Source organism: Rhodotorula graminis (assembly GCF_001329695.1).
Source record: "Rhodotorula graminis WP1 unplaced genomic scaffold RHOBAscaffold_10, whole genome shotgun sequence".
Classification (NCBI taxonomy): domain Eukaryota; kingdom Fungi; phylum Basidiomycota; class Microbotryomycetes; order Sporidiobolales; family Sporidiobolaceae; genus Rhodotorula; species Rhodotorula graminis.
The window spans coordinates 93,233-108,349 of NW_017264937.1; the positions used below are offsets into that span (position 1 = coordinate 93,233).

The 15,117-nt window shown below is 68.3% G+C and overlaps 4 protein-coding genes across 4 annotated transcripts; 1 reads left to right on the forward strand and 3 right to left on the reverse strand.

The window, feature by feature from the left end:
- Positions 1–16: 16 nt before the first annotated feature.
- Positions 17–5,622, reverse strand: RHOBADRAFT_38056 (uncharacterized protein; the record flags this gene model as incomplete). Its single annotated transcript, XM_018413487.1, has 17 exons — positions 17–297; positions 443–607; positions 695–1,288; positions 1,366–1,584; positions 1,660–1,806; positions 1,879–2,092; positions 2,158–2,192; positions 2,265–2,336; positions 2,416–2,685; positions 2,760–3,317; positions 3,385–3,699; positions 3,782–4,030; positions 4,123–4,516; positions 4,582–4,691; positions 4,774–4,931; positions 4,998–5,057; positions 5,141–5,622. The coding sequence occupies 17 exons, from the start codon at positions 5,620–5,622 to the stop codon at positions 92–94; spliced, it is 4,248 nt and encodes a 1,415-aa protein (XP_018269546.1). The 3' UTR covers positions 17–91.
- Positions 5,623–7,606: 1,984 nt separating this feature from the next.
- On the forward strand, positions 7,607–9,005 carry RHOBADRAFT_28593 (uncharacterized protein). The gene is made up of 6 exons (XM_018412831.1): positions 7,607–7,767; positions 7,849–8,101; positions 8,165–8,319; positions 8,390–8,661; positions 8,728–8,778; positions 8,838–9,005. The coding sequence occupies exons 1-6, from the start codon at positions 7,626–7,628 to the stop codon at positions 8,973–8,975; spliced, it is 1,011 nt and encodes a 336-aa protein (XP_018269547.1). The 5' UTR covers positions 7,607–7,625; the 3' UTR covers positions 8,976–9,005.
- Positions 9,006–9,018: 13 nt separating this feature from the next.
- Positions 9,019–11,558, reverse strand: RHOBADRAFT_54718 (uncharacterized protein; the record flags this gene model as incomplete). The annotated part of the gene is made up of 5 exons (XM_018417466.1): positions 9,019–9,581; positions 9,665–10,167; positions 10,259–10,657; positions 10,729–11,401; positions 11,523–11,558. 5 exons carry the CDS (start codon positions 11,556–11,558, stop codon positions 9,111–9,113), a joined length of 2,082 nt encoding a protein of 693 aa, XP_018269548.1. The 3' UTR covers positions 9,019–9,110.
- A 286-nt stretch (positions 11,559–11,844) lies between these two features.
- On the reverse strand, positions 11,845–13,173 carry RHOBADRAFT_54719 (uncharacterized protein; the record flags this gene model as incomplete). Its single annotated transcript, XM_018417467.1, has 3 exons — positions 11,845–12,831; positions 12,898–13,059; positions 13,126–13,173. Coding segments are annotated over 3 exons (1,196 nt in total), but the record flags the coding sequence as incomplete, so codon positions are not given.
- Positions 13,174–15,117: the final 1,944 nt, after the last annotated feature.

Here is a 15,117-nt window from a genome sequence, read left to right on the forward strand (position 1 = left end):
GCCCGCGCGTCGATAGAGAGCAGCCCAATCTATGCTGCATATCACACACCGAGATAGATTCTACCCAAAAGTGCGCGACGAGAGGAAAGCTCTACTTGGCGCCCTCGGACCCGCTCGCACCTCGCTGCGCCTTGTCGGCCATCTCCTTGAGCAGCTCGAACTCGCCCGACTTGCGGCACAAGGCCGCGAACGCCGAGTCGTCGCGAGCGAGGAGCGCGGACGGCGTGTCGTACTCGAGGACGCGACCCTGGTCGAGAACGAGGACCTTCGTGTAGTCGATGATCGTCCGAAGGCGGTCTGCGCGGGGGAGAGGAGGGTCAGTGCCGAGGGCCGCGATAGTCGGACGTCGAGAATGGTCGGCGGGCGAGAAAGAAAGATCCGAGAGGGAGAACAAGGGCGCAGAGGGCCGCCGACGAGGAGGAGGAGAGAGGGGGGGACGCACGAGCGATGCAGAGGATGGTCGCGTCGGCCATCTCGGCCCGAATCGTCTGCTGGATGCGCTCGTCGGTCGCGTGGTCGAGGCTCGCAGTCGACTCGTCGAGGATGAGGATGCTCGACGACTTGAGCTTGAGGATTCCGCGTGCGAGGGCGAGCAGCTGACGCTGACCTGCGAGTGGCCGAGCGGCGAGAGGCACAGTCAGGTTTCCGTCGACGGTAGGAAATGAGGAAGAGAGGAAGAAGGCGAGGGACGCACCGGCCGAGAAGTTCTTGCCGCCCTCGGTCACGTCCATGTCGAGCGACTTGACGACGTAGCGCTCCGTCTCCTCGACCGCCGCCGTCGACGCCTCCGAATCGCTCGGGTCGGGGCTCACCGCCCGGCTCGGGCCCGGCGTGGGCTTGGGCGTGATGCCGCTGACGCCGGGCGCCGCCATCTGGACCCGGCGCAGCGAGTCCCACACGTCGCGGTCCGAGTGCTGGCCGAACGGGTCGAGGTTGAACCGCAGCGAGCCCTTGAACAGGGCCGCCTCTTGAGCGACGATCGTCAATCGGCTGCGTAGGTCGTCGAGCGCGAGCGAGTTGATGTCGAGGCCGTCGATCGAGATGTTGCCGCTCGTCGGCTCGATGAACCGGAAGAAGCTCAGCGCGAGCGAGCTCTTGCCCGAGCCCGTGCGCCCGACGATGCCGATCTTGTCGCCGCCCTGGACCGTGAACGAGACGTCCTTGAGGACGGCCGGCAGCTCGGGCGCGTACGACGCCGTGAGGCCCTTGACCTCGATCGTGGCGCCGCGAGCAGGCCAGATGGCGGGAGGCTTGACGCCGCCCTGGTTCTCCTGCTCGAGCTCGAGGTCTGCGAAGCGGGGTGGGCGAAAAAGGTCAGTTTGGGAAGGCCGAGGCGAGGGAAGGTGGGAGGACACGGCGACGCACACTCCTGGACGCGCTCGATCGAGTTGGCCTGCATCTCGAGCTGGGACCACATGCGCGTCGTCCACAGGGCGCGGTCGGCAAAGGCCATGGCGAACGACATGACGAAGCCGGCGAGGGCAGGGTCCATCTTGCGGGCGAAGATGACGAACAGGGCGGCGACGAGCGAGACGACGCCGGCAGCAGCGTCGACCCGGAACGACAGCCAGCGATTGACGGCCCCTGCAGGATGAAGCGCGGATCAGGACCGGGTGCTGGCTGGAAGCGCCGGGCGAGAGAACGGGAACGAGGACGCACAGAGGGTGAAGAACGGCCGGTTGTTCTCGTCGACGAGGGCGCAGATCTTGCGCATGAACCGACTCGCGTCGCCGTAGGCCCGGATAGTCGCGACGCCCTGCAGCGACTCGCCAAAGACGGAAAAGATGGGCGAGCGCGTGACCGACTCTGCAACGGCGCGAACGTGCGAGGTCAGTCTCGGTGCCGGGACGTGCAGGGCGAGGAGTGACGAGGACGCACCGAAACGCTTGAGCTCGCGAGACGAGGCGAGGTAGATCTTGCCGAGGTAGAAGTAGAAGATGGAGATGAAGATGCCGGCGAGGAGGAACGACGGCAGCGCCGCCGAGACGGTCCCGACGATGCCGATGATCATGAGGACCTCGAGCGTGAGGTACAGGCAGGTGCCGGGAAGCTCCTGGTCGATCGTCTCCATGTCCTTCGAGAGGCGGTTGAGCTGCGACACGGCGAGGGTCAGTGCGGGCCGACTTTGAGGGAGGATCAGGCAAAAGGGGGACGCACGATGCGGCCAGTCGGCGTCGAGTCGAAGAAGCGGACTGTGGGCGAGAGGGGGAGAGTGAGTGAGTGAGAGGGCGACGAGCTCGAGGGGGGAGGGAGGAGGGACGTACTCGGCGCGCGCAGGATGCGGACGATGAGCTGGCGGTAGATCTTGCGGCTTGCGCCGATGCCGGCCCACGAGACTGCGAGAGGGTTACGAGTCAGTCACTGTGAAAGTGGCCGTGACCGGGAGGGAAGGCGGGGAGAGAGAGCGAGACGCACAGTAGGCGACCCGACCGGCGCTGAGGACGAGGTTGATGACGGCGACGACGCAGTAGGTCGCGAGCCAAAAGTCGGGATCGTTCTTGCGGTCGTCGAAGAAGCCGACGGCGCGAACGTTGCCGCCGGTGACCGGGTGCAGGTACTGGCCGACGACGAGCGGGAAGCCCGTCCACCGACCGACCGAGTTCTTGACGGTCGAGGCGACAACCACGTGGAAGCGCTCCTTGTTGTCAAACGAGCCGGCCCAGTAACGAAGCGCGAGCGAGACGGCTGCGAGGGGAAGAGTGAAGAAGGTCAGTGAGGAACGGCGGGGGTGGGTGGGGGAGAGCGAGAGCGGGACGCACCGATGTCGGACAGCTGGGCGCCCACAAAGATGAGGAACGCGATGACGACAAACTTCCACGCGCCGAGAGCCTTGATGTAGAGGAGGTACACCTCGCCCTTGACCGAGCCCTGCGCCTGCGTCTCCTCCTTGATGAGCTTGAGGGCTTCGACGCGCTTGCGCCGCTCGTCCTCCTGGTGCTTGTCGACGGCGCTGGACGTGTCACCGTCGGCGAGACCCTCGATCGTGATGGCCGAAGCCGACGCCTGGGCCGCCTCATACGCCTGCTGCTCCTTGTCGAGCGCGAGGAGGCGCGACGACGAGAGGTCGTCGGGTGCGCCGGCCGAGACGACGACGCCTTGGTCGAGCGTGACGACAAAGGCCGCGTACGGGAGGCACAGGTCGACGGCGTGCGTGACGAGGACGCAGGTGCGCTTGCGCATGATCGGGCCCGTGAGGCACTTCTCGACGAGGTGCTGCGCCGTGTGCGAGTCGACCGCCGACAGGACGTCGTCGAGGAGGACGTACTTGGCCGACGAGTAGATGGCGCGAGCGAGGCTGAGTCGGGCCTTTTGACCGCCTGCGAGATGGACGAACGAGAGAGTCAGTAAGGGTCGACTGGCGGTTCAGGCCGGCGGCGGACGCACCCGACAGCACCGTGCCCTTCTCGCCCACCTCGGTCTCGTCGCCGAGCTCGAGCTGCTTGAGGTCTGGCGCAAGCGCACACGCCTCGAGCGTCGCCTGGTACCGCTTGGCGTTGAGCGGCGAGCCGAACAGGATGTTGTCGCGGATCGTCGCCGACATGAGCCAGGGCGACTGTGCGGCGTAGGCGGTCGTGTCGGTGAGGCGAGCTGGGTCGGCGTTGGTCGTGCGGACGACGGGCGAGGGGAGGAAAGCCGAGCCGGACAGGCGGTTCGTCTCTCCGAGGAGCGAGGACAGGAGCGTGCTCTTGCCCGACCCAACTGCAAGCGACGACACCGAGAGGTGTATCAGAGGCGATGCTCAAAAGGACTGGACAGGAGAGAAGGAGAAAAGAGGGCGCACCTGGACCGAGGACGATGCTGAACTTGCCCTCGGGGAAGCGCAGGTTGAGGTCGCGAACCCGGAACACGCTCGAGTCCGACTTGGCGCGTTCCTCGTCGCACCACGTAAAGCTGGCGTCGACGAAGCCGATGACGGGGTCCTCGGCGGTGGACGGCTCGGCGAGGATGCTGTACTTGTGCGTCTCCTCCTCGTGCAGGTATCCGTCGATGCGGACGAGGCTGACGTGGGCCTGCAGGACGTTGACGAGCACTGCGTACGTGTATCGGGTCAGTCACGAGGCGGACTGAGGCTCGGAGGAAGGAGGGGAGAGAGAGAAAGAGGAGGAGGAAGGAGGGACGCACTGTCGGTGAAGCCCTCGAGCGGGCCGCGCAAGACGGTGAACAGGGCGAGGGCGGTAAAGGCCGTCTCGGCCGTGAGCGGACGATGGAGGACCTTGGTCTGCGTCACGAACGTGACGATGCCGACGAGAACCGGCGTGCCGAAGGTCAGGTTCCAGCCGACCGTGACGGCGACTTGGCGGCGCCAGACGGCGGCGAGCTCCTTTTTGCGGGCGACCTCCATCATCTCGATGAACTTGTGCTCCCAGGCGAAGAACTTGACGATGCGCAACTGGCTGATGACCTCGGTCGTGAGCTCGAGGCGCTGGTCGGCCGCGTGAAGGAGCTCGTCCTGGTACCGGAGGTAGAGCTTCGAGATGTAGGCCGTGATGGGCATGATGGCGACGAGGACACTGATCTGCAGGCGTGTCGAGGTGTCAGGACCTCGAGGGCCGACTTAGGAAGGCCAAAAAGTGGACGCACACCGACGATGGCCGCGACGCCGAGCAGCCTCCAGAGCAGCCAGCAGATGACGACGATGGTGAGGGGCATCTCGCTCGTGATGAAGTGGAGGTAGGCGCAGATTTCCGAAACTGCGCGACCGTGGAGAAGAGGGCGAGTGAGCGCACGGCTTACGGCAGGAGGCGCACAGGTGAGAAGAGGACGAGGACGCACGACGATAGGCATCGACGCTGACGAGGTTGATGATCTTGCCCGACGACGCCTTCTGCAGGTCGGCCTCGAGCTGCTCGAGGTCGGCCTTGTCCTGGCCCGGCGTGGTCGACTCGCCCGGTGCCGCCGCCTCCTCGCCCTCGCCGACGGCAGGTGCGGCCCTGGTCGACATCTTGGGCGCCGGCGAGACGTCGGAGGCGGCGCCGGCCTCGTCATGAGCGGCAGACGAGCCGGCCTGGTCCTTGCGGCGCAGCGCCTTGGTGAAGACCTCGCCGACGATGATCGAGCTGCGGACGGTCGAGGAGTCGGCGGTCGCTCTCAACGCGAGAGGAGAAGGGATAGAGAGAGAAAGAGAGAGAGATGGACGCACCGAAGCCGCAGACAAACTCGCCGACCGATGAAGAGCGCCTGGCTGCTCCCGACGCTCCCGACGACCGTCGCGAGGAACAGGACCCACGCGTACAGGACGGCGACGTGGATAGGCGCGTTCTCGCCGCGGTTCCGGGCGCCGATGTGAGCGAGGATGCCCTTGAGCATGAGCGGCGGGATGCCGTTCATCGCGACGCGCACGAGCGAGTACAGGTTCTGGGCGATGAGGGCGGGCCAGAAGTGCCACAGGAGCTTCCACGTAAGGCCGAGCGACTCGACGCCCTCGGTGTCGGACACGACGCGGCGGCGCAGGCCGACAGGAAGGCGGGCGAGGAAGGCGTCGAGGCGGGTGAGCGACTGGCGGTAGGCGAGGAGGACGCGCGCCGTCTTGTCGTCGGGGCGCAGGTCGGGGATGTCGTCGAGCTTGAGCGGGCCCGTGTCGTACCGCTTGGGGAACGCGCACCGCAGCTGGAAGCTCTCCATGTAGGAGAACGTGGCGAGGCTCGCGAGCGACGCGTGCACCTCGGGCGTCGGCGACAGGGGCTTGCCGTCGACGGTGACGCCCATCGGCGTGCCGCTCGAGCGCGACGAAAACTGCGACGGGCGCGGAGCGACAAACTCGAGGACGGCGAGCGTCGACGAGATGGCGAACAGGGCCGTCTCGAGGTGGACGAGCTTGCGGGCGGGACCGTACGGGAACGAGTGGTAGTCGAGGAGGGCGGACCGCAGGTCGAAGAAGCCGGTCAAGGCGCTGTACAGGACGAGGTACGGAATGATGTGGCGCTCGAGCGTCGCGTAGAAGGCGCCCATCTCGCGGTGCGGCACTTCGGGGTGGCGCAGGGCGAACAGGCGGTGGTTGAAGGCGAGGGCGAACTTGACGAGCGCCAACAAGACGATCCAGGCCTGTTGGTCGGGCGAGAGTAGTCAGAGCCGGACACGTTGCGCGCTCGAGCCTCTGGAGAAGAAAAGGGAGGCGGGACGCACCCAGGACGCGAGCTCGATGATGACCCAGCCTCGCCCGTCTGCCCGGTCCTGCAGCGCCCGCACGAGCTTGAGCGAGCACAGCGCCACCATGGCCGCGGCGCCAACGACGTTGAGGACGTCCTTCTTGCTGCCCGACACGGCGCGCGCGACGACGACGAACCCGCCCCGGGTCGGCGTCACCTCCTCGAGCAGGCGGTCGTCGGCCTCGTCGAGGTGGAGGCCGAGGAGCTCGCGCTGGGTCGACCGGTTGCGCCAGTCGGGGCTCTGCTTCTCGGCGACCTGGCGCAGGACGTTGGCCTCGGCCTGCGCGATTGGCGACGGCACCGACTCGGCGGGCGCGTCGGCGGTGGCGAGGCGGATGTACGACTCTTTCGAGCGGGCGAGCGAGGCGATGGCGGCACGGAGCGCCGTGATGAGGAGGAAGGTGGCAGAGAGGGAGAGGAAGACGAGGGGGAGGATGCCGTCAAAGGCGCTGTGTGCCGCCGTGATCCAGCTCGTGCGCCTCGAGAGTACGTCTGAATGAGTGGATCGAGGACGCACCTGGCTCGGAAGCAACGATCCCAGTCGACGCCGTCCCACACGGCTCCGTCCGACGAGGTCGAGCGAGTGCACCACGCAGTCGAGCTCGCCGCGATAGTCGAGTCGGCACCGAGTGGGAGCTGCAAGGTGGCCATCGTGGCTGTTGGCTAGGTCGTGAAGGTGCGGCTGAAGCTGGGCGGTTGTCGAGGTTGCGCGACTGGCGCGAGGAGGAGAAGGATGGCGACGAGGGGGAGACGACAGACGGGTGGGTCGCGCTTGACGACGACAGGCGAGCTGGTGAGCTGCTCGAGCCGGGTCTGCGCCTATCGAGTCGACGGCGAGGGAGTCAGAGCTGGACGAAGCTTCTCTGTCGAGTCGCGCTTCAAGTCGGCGGCCACGCGGTCCGCGCCGAGGTCTCACCGCTTTCGAATTTCGTGGGCGAGCCGGCCTGCCGTGCCAGCTGCACCTTGCCCTCGCTCTGCCGCGAGTCCACCGTCGAAGCGAAGGCTCGTGCGCCCGCAAGCCGCTCGAGGTGAGAGCGGCGTGAGCCCGACCGGGCACGTGCACGCCGATCGAGCTTACGAGCGCGGTGCTCAACTTGGCAACGGCGCCCACATCAGCGCGTGCGGAGACCTGCGGAAGCGGCGGCGGAGCTGACGGAGAGCGCGAAGATGCTCGGCTCGCTCTCCCCCTCGCTCGCTCGTCTCTCGCTTCATCCCAGACAAGCGCGCACAGCCAGCATCATCCCGCTCCACCGCCGCACCCTCGCCTGCGCCTCTGCGCTGCTCGTCGTCGCCCTCGTCCTCCCCCACCTCGGCTTCGTCCAACCCGCGGCTTCGACTCTCCTCGCCCCATCACAGCAGCGCATGCGCCGCGCTTTCGCCCAGCTATCTTCTATCCTTCCAGCCTACCTCGCCGGCTCGTCCGCCACGCCCACCACGACCCCGTCGCCGTCCGCCAATTCGCCGCGCCTGCGCTCGCCCATGTCATTATCCACCACGGCCAGCTCAGCAGACGGCGCGACGGTGAACGACACGCCAGAAGAATGGAGGGCACAGCTCGAGGCGCTCCCGAGCCTCGAGGAACTCGGCGGCAGCGTGCCAGCCGTCTTCCTCGCTCACGGTCGTGCGTCCAGCTCTCTCTCTCTCCCATCCCGGCGCCCGTTCGTTCTCCTTCGGTGCAAGCTGACTATGTCGAGCACCGCAGAACCGATGCTCATCATGTCGCCGCAACTGGCGGCGCAGCGAGGCGGCCAGTTTGGAGCGCTCGCGACGATACAGGGTCCCGACGGCCTTCTCGTCCAGTTCCTGCGCGACCTCGGGCCGCACCTCCTCACCAAGTACCGCCCCAAGGCGCTCGTCATCCTATCGGCGCACTGGGAGACGGCCGGCGGCGGCGTCACGACCGACTATGGCGGCGAGAACCCGCTCCTCTACGACTACTTTGGCTTCGACCAAGCGTGCGTCCCCTCTTCTCTCTTTCCTCTCTACACCTGATGAGGCTCACCCTCGACGCTTTGCAGGCTGTACGAGGTCGAGTTCAAGTCGCGCGGCGACCGTCAAGTCGCCGAGCGGGTCGTCGAGCTCCTCCAGGCCGCCGGCATTAAGTCGTCGCGGCTCACGAACAAGCTCGAGCCTCGCGGCGAGGACGGCCGAGGGTTCCAAGGACCAGGACTCGGTGCGTCTCTCTTCATTCTCTCTGCCGAAGCTAGCAGATCCGCTTGACCAATACCTCGTCGCGCTCGCAGACCACGGCGTCTTTGTCCCGCTCATCCACATGTTCAAGGGCGAGGCGCCCATCCCCGTCGTCCAGGTGTCGATCCCGTCCGACCTGCGTCCCGAGACGCAGCACACCCTCGGCGCTTCACTCGCCCCGCTCCGCAGCGAGGGCGTCCTTGTCGTGGCGGGCGGGCTCTCGATCCACACGTTCCGCGACTTTAGCGCCTTCTCGCCCGACACGGCCAAGCCGCAGTACCGCGCGTGGGAGAAGAGCATCGTCGACGCCGTCGCCGTCGCCGAGGTGAGCGCTGCCCGTCCCTTTCGAGCCCCGCTCGAGCCCCGTCTGACCTCGTCTCCCTCCTCACAGCCCGACGCTCGACACCGCGCCCTGTTCGACCTCGTGCAGCACCCGTCTTTCGTGCGTCTCTCTCTCTCTCTCGACGTGCACGGTGACTGACCAGCTCCTCGGTCCCGCAGCGAGCCGCTCATCCTCGCGAGGAGCATTTTGTCCCTCTCTACGTCGCGCAGGGTGCAGGGTCCGAGGGCGGCGAGGCCAAGGGTGCGAGGATGGTGTGCGGGCTGTGGGGAGCCAAGACGATCGTCTTTGGCGTGTAGCTCTCGCTCTCTGTAACCGAGTTTTCGGGCAACGCGCGCGCGAGAGAGAGAGAGATGCGTCGAACAGGGACTGAAAATAATACGGAATGGAAGGGATGCTGCGTCTACAACCTCGTCGTGCGTCCTCGTCTGGTCTCACGGGTCGAGTCTGAGCTCCTCGCCCCGGCCCTTGCCCATGCCGCCGTCGCTCGGGCCCGTCCACTCCCACACCTCGAACCGGTGGTTGAGCCCGCCGTCCTCGTGGACGCTGTACAGGCTGCCGGCGCCGCCTGCGCCTGGCGCGCGCTTGATGTAGTACAGGGCCTTGATGCGCGAGTGAAGGAGGCTCATGGCGCACAAGAGGCACGGCTCGTGCGACAGGAAGACGCTCAGGCCCGTGAGAAGGTACGGCGGGTCGGCGGCCTCGGGCCCAAAGTAGGACAAGGGTGGGCGCGAGCCCGACATGTCGAGGTACGCGACGGCGTCGATGGCGTTGGCGGCGGCGTGCGACAGGACGTTGCCGGTCGAGAGGCGCGTGTCGTGCGCCGTGACGAGCTTGATCGGCTGGTTGAGCGACGAGTGGAAGCTCGCGTCCCACGAGTCGGTGACGCGGCAGGCGATGGCGTGCTGCACGAAGCGAGAGAGAGAGAGAGTCAGGGTGCGGCTCGGGAACAGGACCGAGAGAAAGAGAGAGAGAGAGAGAGACGCACCTCGCCGCGCCGACCGGCGTCCTCGGCCCGCTCCCACACCTTCCTCGCCTGCCGCTCGACCCACTCGAGCTTTGCGCGCTCCCACCCCTTCTTGCGCATGATGGCCTTTGCGCCCTCGCGCACGTGCACCACCTGGACGGGCCACACCTGGCCCCACTCGCTCGCCTGCTTGTCGGTCCTCGCCGCCGCAGCGGGCACGCCGACCGTGTAGATGCTCGGCGGCGGGCCGGGCTCGAGCGCCTTGCCGATCGGCGACCGCGCAAGGAGGTCCTCGAGGTCGGGCGGCGCGCTCCCGACTGGGAACAGGAGGACCGACTGGAGCTGGTCCGGGTCGGCGCGGTGCGGGTGCTCGCCCGTCTCCTCGTCGGGCTCGGCGCGAGGCTGGAGCGGGCGTACACGCTTGAGGTGCCCGAGCTCGTTGAACTTGCGGCTCGAGTGCTTGCGGACGAACTGGAACACGGGCGACGACAGCCGAGCCGGGATGTCGATGGCGTAGCACGACACTGTCGACGAGGGACGACAGAAGGTCAGTTCTGGTCGCTCGAGAGCCCGAGAGACCGCGAGAGAGAGAGAGAGAGAGGAGGAGCGACGCACTGAGGGTGAGCTCGGCGTCCTCTGGGTCGAGCAGCTCGGTCACCTTCTTCCAGTGAAAGTCGGGGTCGGTCGGCGGGACGACGTCGTTGTCGCGCACGCGCAGCTCCTCGGGCGACAGGTCCTTGAACTGGGCGAGCCGCTCCGTCTCGGGATCGGGCGGCGGCGCGTCGAGCTCGCCGAGTCCGCCCCAGCCATCGTCGATCGCGTCGGCCTCGGCAAGGCCGTTGTCGTCGGCGGCGCCGTTGTCGTCGGTGCCCGAGAAGCGCACGTTGTGGCCGTAAAAGATGGTGAGCTCCTCGCCCTGGCGGACCGACTTGGCCGTGCGGTACGAGATGGTGTACTGCGAGTAGTCGAGCGAGTACGTGACGTTGGGCGACGCCGAGTGGTTGAAGAGCGAACCTGTGTGCGAGGGGAACAACGTGAGCTGGGCGGCCCTGAGAGGAAGAGAGAGAGGGAGAGAAGGGACGCACCGATGCCGAGCGCGACCGCCATGCTGCCGTCCCTGCCCCACGTAAACACGTACCCGCGCAGCTGGCTCGCCTCGACGCCCTTGAGCGTCCCGTCATCGTCGTCGTCGTGCTCGCCCGGGCGCCTGCCCTTGTACTCGGCCTCGGGGAGGACGAGGACGGGGCTGATCTCGATCACCTTGCCCGCAGGGATGTAGCTCGTCGCGTACACGCCGCGGCCGAGTGCAGGGTCGCGCGTCGCGATCTCGATCGGGGCGCGCGTGAGGTGAGGCGTCGTCGGAGGGTAGGGGAGCGTGCCGGCGTCGTCGTCGGCGGCAGGAGGGGGAGGGTACGAGTAGGCGTGCGCGTCGCGCTGCTTGCGCTGTGCGGCGCTCTCCTTGTGCGGCGGCTCGACGCCGCTGCACGAGGCGCCGTCGAGGGCGTCGGCATCGGTGGCCGCGGTGGGCGACGAGTGGTCCGGGAGCGAGCGCTCGACCGGGTCGGAGTCGCCGTTCAGGGCGAGCGCGGCGATGGACGGGAGCTGGGCGTGCGCCTTGGCCGAGGGAGGTCCAGGGGGCTGCTGAAGCACGGTCGGGTGCTCGCCGGCGCGGTGGTCGACGTCGGCGCGGTGCGGGTGATGAGACTCGCTCGTGTTGGCCGGGCTGTTAGGCCCGAGGTCGGTTTTGCGGCTGTCGATCTGTAGGGAGGGTGGCAAGGTGAGCTCTGTGGACGCAGTGCGGGCCTACCTCGCTCGACCGGGGCGCCTGACGACGAGGTGAGCCGGCAGGGGGGAGAAAAGAGGAGGGCCGAGGACGCACGATGAAGCGATCATGGTCGTTGGGGCTCTGGTGCATCAAACGGAGGACGAGAGGAGGGCCGCAGTGGGCAGGCAGGCAGCAGACAGCGTGGGCTGTCGCGAGAGCTTCGAGGTGGACGTCGGTCGACCTTGGGAGCCTTCGCGCGTTCGCCGCGGTCGGCCCGCTCCTTTCTCTCTCACGCGACACTCTCGCGCTCTTCTCGCTTCGCCTGTGCGGGCTTGTGCTTCCTGCGGCTGTCTCCAGAGCTCTCGCTGCTCCACCCCCTCTATCTCGCGACTAGTCTCGAGGCGTCGAAGCCGGCTGCACGCGCCTCTCTCCCACGCACTCTGCTCGACCTCGCACTGCACCTGCTCTACATCCCCCCGCCCAGGCTCCTGAGCAGCTCCTCGAGGCTCGCGTCGCCCGCCCCGCTCCCGCTCGGCGCCGCCGCAAAGCTCGTAAAGTCGAACCCGTCGCCGAGCCCTCCTCCCCCTGCGGCTCCTCCTCCTCCTCCCGCTCCAGTCCCTGCCGCATCGCCGCCAAACCCGCCAAAGGACGACGCCGAAAAGTCGAGCGACGAGAGGTCCGGCGCTGGAGCGGCGCTCACGGTCGAGGGCGCGGGCGGCGCGAGCGAGAGGCCGAGCGAATCGAGCGCGCTCGAGTGCGTCGGCGCCGGGGCGGTGGATGCGGGGGGCGGTGCCGAGCCGGCGAGGAGCGCGTTGAGCGCGTCGAGCGACAGGGCGGGGAAGGTGGTCGAGGCTGGGGCCGGTTGGGGTGCAGAGGAAGAGGGAGCGGGCGCGGTCGACGAGGACGGGAGGGACGTCGAGGCGAGCGAATTGTCGAACGGCGGCATGTTGAGCGACGCGAGGAGCGCGTTCAGGTCGGCGTTGGCGTCGGCGCCACCGAGGTCGGGCGCGACGTTTGTCGGAGCGGGCGCGGGCGGGGGCGCGGCGTCGTCGCCCGTCAGGTCGAGCATCATGGCCGACGACGAGGCCGGGAGGGTGGACGACCCGGGCAGCTGGAAGGGGAGGGTCGAATTGGTCGTGGTAGATGACGCGGCGGGAGGTGGCGAGGGCGAGAGGGTGAGGTCGAGCTTCATCGTCGCCGCGTCTGGCGGTGCCGCACTCGCTGCAACTGGAGCCGAGGTCGACGCGGTCGGTAAGGAAAAGGGCAGCTTGGCGTCGTCGGCTCCGTCGTCGTTGACGGGCGCAGCTGGCTTGGCGGGCTCGACAGGTGCAGGAGGGTCGGCAGGCGCAGGCGAGGTGGGGCGGGCGGGCGAGAGGCCTGCGGCTCGACGGGCGTCTCGCTCGAGGGTGGCGATGGCCTTGAGCTGCGAGCATGAGCAAAACGGTGAGCACCCGGGGCAGGACAGAGGGAGGAGAGGAGGGGGACTCACGACGCGGTGCTCGAGGTGGTCGCAGATGGCGGCAAACTGGGCGGCGTCGGCTTGGAGTGCCTGGGTGAGGTGCCTCGGGGCTACTGGGGCGTACTGCACGACGCCATGTTGCTGCAGGCGGGCCTGGAAGGCGAGGATGCGCGACAGGTCGAGCAGAGTGGCCTGGAGGGAGGGACGGAGTGCGGGGGGTGAGCGACGACGAGAGGACAAGGCGAGGGGTGGGCGCACCTTGAGCGAGGCTTCGAGCTGTGCCTGCACGGTGGCCTGGCCGCTCATGTCGGCTTGAGCGGGTGTGGTCGAGGAAGCGAGAGGCGCGGGTCCATGTTGGTGTCGGTTCCTCCTCCTCTCACCGGCTCGAGACGACTGCGATCAAGCTAGACGCGCTGCAAGAGCCGCTCTCGACCCCGGCCATGCCCCTCAAGCGCACCGACAGCGCCAGCTCGACCTGGCTCCTCCCTCATCGCTCTGACGACGACCCGGACGCGCTCGACGACCAGGTCCGTTCCCAGTCCTCTGTGCAGCCCTCGTACACAGAGTCTACTCGGGACTGCGAGATACTCTCCCCAGAAGCGCACGCGCTGACCCCGTCCTCTCGTCCCCGCCCGGTTCCCCTCCTCGTCCTCCTCGCCCCCACAAACAGCGCCGCATCCGCCACCTGAGCGCCGTCCTCGTCCACAACCTGTCGCTCGACCCGCGTCGCGACCAACTCGCCGCCGCCCTCTTCTCCCACACCCTCGTCCCCTCGTCCCTCGACCTCGTCCCCACTTCGGCACCCTCGTCTCGCTCCCTCGACCCGGCCGCCCAGCAGGGCCGACGGGGCTCGTCAGTCGACGACTCGGTCGACAGCGCCGTGCGAGGGCCCGGTCGGCGACGTGCAGAGAGCGCCGCGAGCTGGAACGACGGCCTCGGCGCCGACTCGAGCCGCGACGGCGAGCGACGACTACCCGCCCGAGTGCGGCCCCGCCGCTCGTCGAGCGCAGGCACCCTCCTCGCCCAGCCCTCTTCGCGCATCGACGAGGAGGAGCCCGCGTCCCCAAACCCGGCAGACGACGCCGGCCCGTCCTCCGCCTCGATCGCACCCTCGACCTCCCTCCGCACGCGCTCCGCCTCCCGCGCATCCATCGCCTCGGCCGGCTCCTCCTCGACCATCCGTCAAGCACCCCGCATCCCGCCGCCAGCCCCGCAGCAGCAGCGCGCCGAGCGCCCGCCGCCGCCGAGCGCGGCCCAGTTCGCCCAGCGCGAGAAGCAGCGCCGCGACGAGGCGCTCCGCCGGCGCCTCGTCGACAGCTTTGTCTCGCTCGAGCTCGTGCCGGACGAGTCGGGCGAGCAGTCGCAGGCGCAGGCCCGGGTGGACCCGCTCGAGGCCACGCTCGCGGGCAGGAGGCGGAGCGGGTCGGTCGCGAGCGCGCACATGCAGCGCAGCGGCAGCGCGGGCTCGGCGCAGGGCACGAGTAGCGGCGGCCCGTCGTCCTGGGTGTCGTCGTCGTACGCGCTGTCGTCGCCTCGCAAGGCGATGCGGCGCAGGATGACGGCGTCGTCGCTCCTGTCGACGTCGGCCTCGTTCCCGACTTTGGCGTCGACCTCGGCTACGGCACCGCCTCGACCTGCGCCCTTCTTTGTCTCGCACCCCTCTCTCGCCTCGACGCACGCGTCCTTCCCTGTCGACCCGTCCTCCTTCCTTCTCCCGCTCGACGACGCCGACCTCGGCCCGCCCGCGACCGCCGCAGCGGCTCCCGCCCTGCCCGACGACCCGACAACGTCGACATGGTCCGGCCTCCGCGAGGGTCGCTTGCGCGCCAAGGTGTTTGCGCGGCCGAGCGACGCGCTGCGGCCGAGCAGAGGACCGGGCGCGCGCACGAGGTCGGGCTCGAGGACCGGCAAGGAGAAGGAGCGCGAGGAAGACGAGGACGAGTGGCGCCTGGTAGCCGAGTGGGAGGTCGAGCTGGACGGACTGACGAGCCTCGGGCGAGATGTGCGTGACCTCTCTCTCTCTCTCCTAACTTCCGCCGACTGGCCGACTGACTCATTTCCGTCTCGCGACAGCCTACCCTCTTCCCTTCTCTCCCTCCCAACACGCTCATCTTTGCCCTGTCCCCCTCGGCGCCATCCTTCTGCCCCTCGGCCTCGTCGTCGACCTCGACCGACACCGAGTACTTCACGGCGCCGCTCCCCCTCCTACGGCGCGCCGCGCGCCCTCGCCGCCGCTCGACCGCCGGCGCA

What these genes read in the sequence shown, in the direction of transcription:
- RHOBADRAFT_28593 (XM_018412831.1), top strand. Translation starts at nt 7,626, where the DNA reads ATGTCATTATCCACCACGGCCAGCTCAGCAGACGGCGCGACGGTGAAC. An exon ending in CGTCTTCCTCGCTCACGGTC is followed by an intron (nt 7,768 to 7,848) that starts GTGCGTCCAGCT and finishes CGAGCACCGCAG; the next exon opens with AACCGATGCTCATCATGTCG. An exon ending in TACTTTGGCTTCGACCAAGC is followed by an intron (nt 8,102 to 8,164) that starts GTGCGTCCCCTC and finishes GACGCTTTGCAG; the next exon opens with GCTGTACGAGGTCGAGTTCA.